The following is a 6,695-nucleotide window of genomic DNA, read 5'->3' as shown; positions in this document are numbered from 1 at the left end:
AAACTTTTTAATAGTATGTTCCTGTTTCCTGTTGCTAAGGCACAGATTGTATTTCCTAGTCCTGAACAACAAATGTGACCAATGGATAAAACCAGAGTATTTCATAAAACACTGGATTTGGTTGAACACTTTCCCTGGCTTCTTACGACTTTCTCATCGTATTCCCTTCCAAAATGGAAATTTGATTGCAAGGTCGGTCTAGAATCTTGGCTAAAGGCCTCATTGTGTGTGTGTACATGTGTGAGCATGTATGTGTATGTGACTGAGTGTGTGTGTGTGTGTACATGTGACTGATTGTGTGTGTATGCATGTGTGTGTGTGTGTGTGTGTGTGTGTGTATGATAGATAAGCAGCTCCTATAGACTTATACATGTCTATGTACCGAGGTCTTTATTTATTTTGATGCTCATATTGTTTCCTTTCATGTCAGTGTGGGCAACTGAATGCTACTCTCTTGTCTGTCTAACGTAGTTCATCAGCCTTTGATTGCTTCTGGAATTTTAGAATAATGCAGCCCAGGCTCCTCTGAATAGTTCTTGTATCAGACTTGGGCTTGGGGACCTGTAAGAGAGCTGATTCTTGTTAATAACATATGATTAGGAGCACATGAGCAAAGATCAATTATACTTAGTGCATTGCAATTGTTATGGATTTAAGGAGTTCCAGTGGAAGATGGGGAATAACATATATCTGTAAGAAACACATAGTTTGTGCTTTACTAATATTTCTAATCCAAGCTTATGGTTTTGAAGAAATCTATTTCTTTTCCAAGAAATGAATGCTTCTACCTATTTTATTTCTCTTGAAACTAAAATCCTTGACTCCAGAGAAGTCTCCAATTTTATTCAATATATAGTGCCATAAACTATCCTATACATTGTAGGTTCAGACTAGGAACAGTAACTAAGCAATATTAATCACAGTTAGAGTACTTGCCAATACTTTTTATGATTTCTTTAGAATTTTCAGACCCTTAGGTTGTATATTGATCAAGATTTATGGTCACATCCTGGTTCTGAAAGCCACTGAAATTAAGACTATATATTTGTGTACATATTCTACTGTTAAATAGCTTCTGGGATCCCAAACTCCATTTGTTCAGGTCTTCAAAAGTGCCTACTTTCTTTCATTTAACTTATTTAAATGTATGTAAAATATAGTAACATTTTCCAAAGTCAAAACTACATAAGAGTCATTTATCTAAGCGTGTCGCATATCCATTTTCTCTTTGTTACCTCCATCCCATTCCACGTTTATATCACTGAAGTATGCCAATGTCTTCCATAATGTCTGAGAGTGTGTATGTTTATTCTTGATGCCCTCGTCCTGTTTCCTCACTGTATTCTTGGATCTGATTATATGTCCACAAAGACTGCTCACGTCCACATGTCAGTCACACATCTGGTTTGTTTCCAGTTTTCTGGATCCGACAGTGTCCTCAAGCATACCCCTGTTTTTAAAGTAACTATGATAGGTTTTCAGATGAGTATCTTCTCAGGCAAAAGTGGATGTGGTTGTAATTTTGTTAAAGAGTTACTTTTAAATGTTAAATTTACAAAAATGATATGTATAGTTTTTTTTCTTCATTTTCCTTTTAGAGAGAAAGAAGAACACTATCTTATTGTAAGAACCACTTTAAAAAATTTATTTATAAAATTCAAGTTAAATCATACATGCATTTTGGAGCAGGATACATCTTACATAGTACAAAAGATCCAGTGATTTCTGTTCTCCAGAACACTTTGTCTGAGGGAGTAATGCAGCACACATGGTCAAAGAAGATTTTACCTGTCAAATATGGAAAACTAAAGAAACACAGATTTGAATATATCAAGACATGTTTTTCTAGGAAAAATATTCTTCTTTTCATAAATTACCAATTTTAAATTCATCCAATAATAATTATATCTTTGAAATTACTCTCCTTCTTTATAATATTGCAATCTGGCAAGAAAGGAATTCTAGTATACTTGGCAAGGTATAAGTAATACCCCAGTGGAATGATTGAATAAAGTGTTCATAAGTCAGCTTCTTGTCTCCTGGAACCTAAAATTTAATCCAAACCTTTAAGTTCATAATGAAATGGTTTTGCCATTGCTGTTGATGCTCAGACATGTTAAGATTGCACACGTATATTGCCTTCTGTTATTTTAGTAACCATCGTCTTCTGAACTTAGTGCTAGCTCTCCCAAGAAGTTGGGCAAGTCATGTTCACATTCATATCTGATACACCACAAGTATTCAGTCTCTTAAATATTTGAACAGTACATTGAAAATGAAAATTTCACATTTGGAAAGCAGCTTGGAATAAATAAAAACACACAGATTTAAAAAATATTGGCACATCAGTAAAACGAGAAAAGCAAATTACTAATGATTTGTTTCCTTGAGTATGAGAAAATGCTTAAGAACGAAGCTTCCAAAATCTCGGCAGGAAATCCCCTATCTTCCTTCTCTTGGGCTTCTTCAAGGCTAAAAAGAACAAAATAACTATTATCATATGGCTTCAGTCCGACATTCACTTTAAACTAACTTTTTTAGCATACTTCTGATCTCACCTCATTTATCTAACTTGATTATAAAGTCACGAGGCTCTCAGTTGGTACTGTTTTACATGTGAAACTGAAGCTGTGATTACTGTCTCCTACAGCTAGACAGTATAGGCTTGCTTTCTGGGAAACCAAGGCAGGACACAAGTGCCATATTTGTAGGATTATTATTGAAGTGGCCATTTGGCGCTAATAAATGGATATAGAAAGCAGGATTTGCTTTGGAATTATTCATTTACTTGTCTGATGACTGAATAAGAAAAGCTTTACTACCTTTAACACAGGCACGGTTGCAAGCATCCAGGTAATAAAAGTTATTTTCATTGCCACCACAGCCAGTGTAGGTGAAGGTCTCGCAGGCTTTGTTTCTTGAATTAAAATAATAGCGGGTCACATTGGCAGAACACAGGCCTTCATCTTTTGGACTGGAGCAAAATGATGGGACTTTAAAAAAAAAGAAAAGAAATTAGAAATACTCTAATACAAGACTAAGAGATAGTGATGTTCAGTGGAGTTTAGCTGAAAAAAAAATTCCACAGAGACCTCATTCTGAATCGTAAATACTGAACCATTCAAAACAGGTCTGTCTCGGGTCACAGGGAAGCTTACTAGCTCTATTTTGACTGTTCTATTTTTTTTATGAAATTAAAAATTTAAACTTTACATATATATGTGTGTGTGCATGCATGTATACATATGTGTGCATGTGTGTATGCATGTGTGTGCATATATGTGTTTGTGTATGTGCGTATGTGTCCTATGTTCTATGTTTACATCATTCCCCTCTCTAGTCAACACCTCCCCAATTTTATAAGCTAAAATAATGCCTCTAAACCTGTGTATTTACACACTTTTCTATGTAAAATGAAGTTAAGCCTTCAACTAGACCCACTAAAGTGGGCTTAAGTTTCAAAGGACAGTATGTGGCAGACTTTGACATTCTTGGGCTAATGTCATGACCTGGAACATTTACATACATTTACATACATTTACATACATTCAGTACTAGATTATGTATACTCAACACAGTAAAGCAACACAGCTCTACCAAGCTCTTTGCCAAAAAAGATTTCACGATTTAATTTTTAAAAATCTGTGTGTCTCTGCTACATCTGGTGGAAGCGGCTGAAGAGATGGGGAAAGGAAAGAAAGACAGAATACTTTTTGTGATATAATTACCAAAAAATACAGAAATTTAACCAAGGTCTTAACCCTACATATTCCAGTAACTCATGAACAAAACTACTTTCATACATTTCTAAAGTCTCAGCAATTATTGGTGTATGCTGTATTTTTATCAGTTTCTTTAATTGATATAAAAACACGTTCCATTATAATAATAATAAAATGATTATTTTCATTTATCATTGTGCACAACACATTACATTCCCCATCTCTCATTTCTCAAGCTACTTGTACATTTACTTTTCTCAAGAGTCCCTGCTTCCTATTACACACACGCGTGCACGCACACACACACACACTCACACACACGCACACATACACACACACACACACACACACACAAGCACACGCACACATACACACAGAGTCATGCAGTCATGCAGGCACCCACAACATCACATAATTGTGTAATCACCAGCATACAAACAATATTAATTTCAAATCAAATTATTGATCTTCACGTAAAAATTTTAAATGAAAACTTGAAATAGAAGTACCACAATTAAAATACTTACTACTTTTCCTTGGTTCACATAAGCTCTTACACATAGCTTCCTCGGGGAACACATTCATAGTCCTGCTACACAGACCAGGCCTAAGAGGCTCACATGTCATAGTTTTCAGATTGAAGAAAAACTCTGTATTGGGTTTATCACACGGATACGTTCTGACTGCTGATCGACAAACCCGAGGAACTTCTGGGGAAGGGAAAAGCAATCAAACATGTTATTCAAAGTAATCTTAGGCTGTTATGAAGAACAGAAGCAATTGCAGTAAGGAGTTGGGGCAAGAAGAATAATATCCTTATTCACTCTCGATAAGAATGCAAATGGATGTAGCCACTATAGTAGCCAACGGGGAAGGTCTTCCAAAGTAGAATAACACTATCATATGACCCAATTCTATCAAAGTCAAGAGTGTAGTTAAAGAGCCCTAAGTGTACACATCACAGAAATATCTGCATATGCTTCTTTCTCCCTGTACACAACAGCTGAAGAACACAGACTCCCTAGTTGTCCGATAACAAATGGATTTTAAAATAAATGTGGCTGAACGTACAATGGAACGTTTTTTCAGATAGAAGGTAAGGATGAGGTCGCAATGTTTCTAGGGAAACGCGTGAAACCCGAGAATGTCGTGCAAAACAAAACGCACAACACTCAAATGACACCCATTTCCTCTCATGTAAACAATCTATCTGGAAGTGTATGGATGATGGAAATAGAAAGGTGGAGGCGTGAGATGAGGGAGGAAATAGATGTGGGGAGAGAGGAAAAGAGAGTGTACAAGGTGCCTGAGTGAGGAGAGCGGAAGGTGTGACTACCTGGGTATAAGGACCAGCAAAAAGGAACGGATTAGGAAGGTGCAAAGGGAAGTCGAGAACGTACAATGGTATGTAGATAAGAACGAGCCTAAGAAAGCCCACTGTTTTTTATGCTAATCTAAGAAACTAATAACACGCTAATAAAAATCACAGCAGCCTTCTTAATAGTACTTTCAAAACATTAGCATCATTTCTGAAACTGCTGGGAGATGATGACCTTGTTTCATACTGGAATAGTGAACTCCAAAAGTCTGCCCATTCATCTGAAGGAAAGCTTTTGAGAGTGAACAGGTTTGCCTCAGCTGTGATGCAGCTTTCAAGTTCCACAGAAAGACTGCTCTCTGACTGCTTCTGTATAAAAAGTTATTCCTACCCATATACATTTCTTCCTGGCTGAGTTCCTTGATGGTCCAAACCCCTTTCCATCCTTAATAGATAGAAGTATAAAATGACAAAGTAAAAGAAAACAGACGCTCATGAAGTTTGGCTATCTATACCTCTAACCCAAGCGTCAGGTAAGATAATGAGCTAAATCACACTTCAAAAAACAAGAACCAATAAAACAGATTCAGTATGGATTGGTAATCACAGGAGGCAACAGTGGTCTCAGAGACAGAACTTTCTGGAACTAATGACAGATGCAGAGGAGCACTTGTGTTTTCCCTCTGCATTTATTGTGGCCTAAGATGGGCTCATTTCATCTTTCCTGAAGTTCATTCAGGCAGAGTTGCAATGGAATCTGGTAGTGAAAAGAACTGTTAGTGGTTGTAGATTTGCACTTCCTTTGGAGAAACTTCAAAGCTACCATGTGGGAGGTGGGCACAGACTCCCCACCCGCCCCTTTGCCACAGCTGAGTTTCTGTGCATTCCCCCCACTCCCCACCCCCGAACACTTACTCTCCTTATTTCCGCAAGCGTGTTCGCAGAGTTTCCGACTGTGGAAATTGTTGGCATTGCCCAGGCAGCCTCCATACTTGAATCTGCGGCATTTCTTCTGGTCCCTGTCATAGTAGAACTTGGGGATGAGGGCCTTACAAGGTCCCATGTCCAAAGGCAAGAGGCAGATCTCTAAGTTATTCCCTGTAAGAGGGTCAGAAGGAACGAAACGTGAAATATGGGAGATGGTCAGATTTGGTGTCTGGCAGGGACTGGAAGATCTGGCCCCAGAGCTGAGCACAGAAGTTGCTGACCCAAATAGAACGCGACTTCCCCTCGGTGGGTGCAGGGACCTAAAGACAGCCTAGCAAGGAAGCCGTGCCTGGGAGGCAACAAAAAAGACCAAGGGGGATCCTGGGCGGATACCTTGGGCAGATACTGAAGCGAGACCAAGAGCTGAACCCACCAGGAGCAGCGGCAGATTCCACAGTCTCAGGGACGTAGCAGGGTCCATACGGCCGGGTGGTGCGGCTGCCTGGATGCGCGGAGGGAGGGAGGAGAGTGCTGGTCGTCTGCTCCCAGAAAAGCGGCCTTTAAGTCATCCCTGGACCCCCAACGGGGCGGAGCACAAAACGTGGCTGATTCACGACTGAGGCAGTGGCCCATCCCGCTCCCACGCTCGATGTGTCCCAAGAGGAATTTCCCCGGAGTTGTGAAGTTGAGACTGATTCCCAAAGTTTTGCCCGCAGCCGGGTGATGCC

At 39.1% G+C, this 6,695-nt stretch overlaps 1 protein-coding gene across 1 annotated transcript; it reads right to left on the bottom strand.

Moving 5' to 3' along the window:
* Positions 1–1,618: 1,618 nt before the first annotated feature.
* On the bottom strand, positions 1,619–6,494 carry Tfpi2 (tissue factor pathway inhibitor 2). Its single transcript, XM_032905303.1, has 5 exons — positions 6,361–6,494; positions 5,956–6,138; positions 4,250–4,432; positions 2,823–2,993; positions 1,619–2,472 (listed from the first exon to the last, which is right to left on the bottom strand). Exons 1-5 carry the CDS (start codon positions 6,446–6,448, stop codon positions 2,405–2,407), a joined length of 693 nt encoding a protein of 230 aa, XP_032761194.1. The 5' UTR covers positions 6,449–6,494; the 3' UTR covers positions 1,619–2,404.
* Positions 6,495–6,695: the final 201 nt, after the last annotated feature.

Source organism: Rattus rattus, chromosome 6 (genome assembly GCF_011064425.1).
Source record: "Rattus rattus isolate New Zealand chromosome 6, Rrattus_CSIRO_v1, whole genome shotgun sequence".
Lineage (NCBI taxonomy): Eukaryota > Metazoa > Chordata > Mammalia > Rodentia > Muridae > Rattus > Rattus rattus.
The sequence above is the reverse complement of the archived record's forward strand: the minus strand, read 5'-3'. Positions and strand labels throughout refer to the sequence as shown.

What these genes read in the sequence shown, in the direction of transcription:
- Tfpi2 (XM_032905303.1), bottom strand. Translation starts at nt 6,448, where the DNA reads ATGGACCCTGCTACGTCCCTGAGACTGTGGAATCTGCCGCTGCTCCTG. An exon ending in CGCTTGCGGAAATAAGGAGA is followed by an intron (nt 4,433 to 5,955) that starts GTAAGTGTTCGG and finishes TCCCTTCCCCAG; the next exon opens with AAGTTCCTCGGGTTTGTCGA. An exon ending in ATGTGAACCAAGGAAAAGTA is followed by an intron (nt 2,994 to 4,249) that starts GTAAGTATTTTA and finishes TTTTTTTTAAAG; the next exon opens with TCCCATCATTTTGCTCCAGT.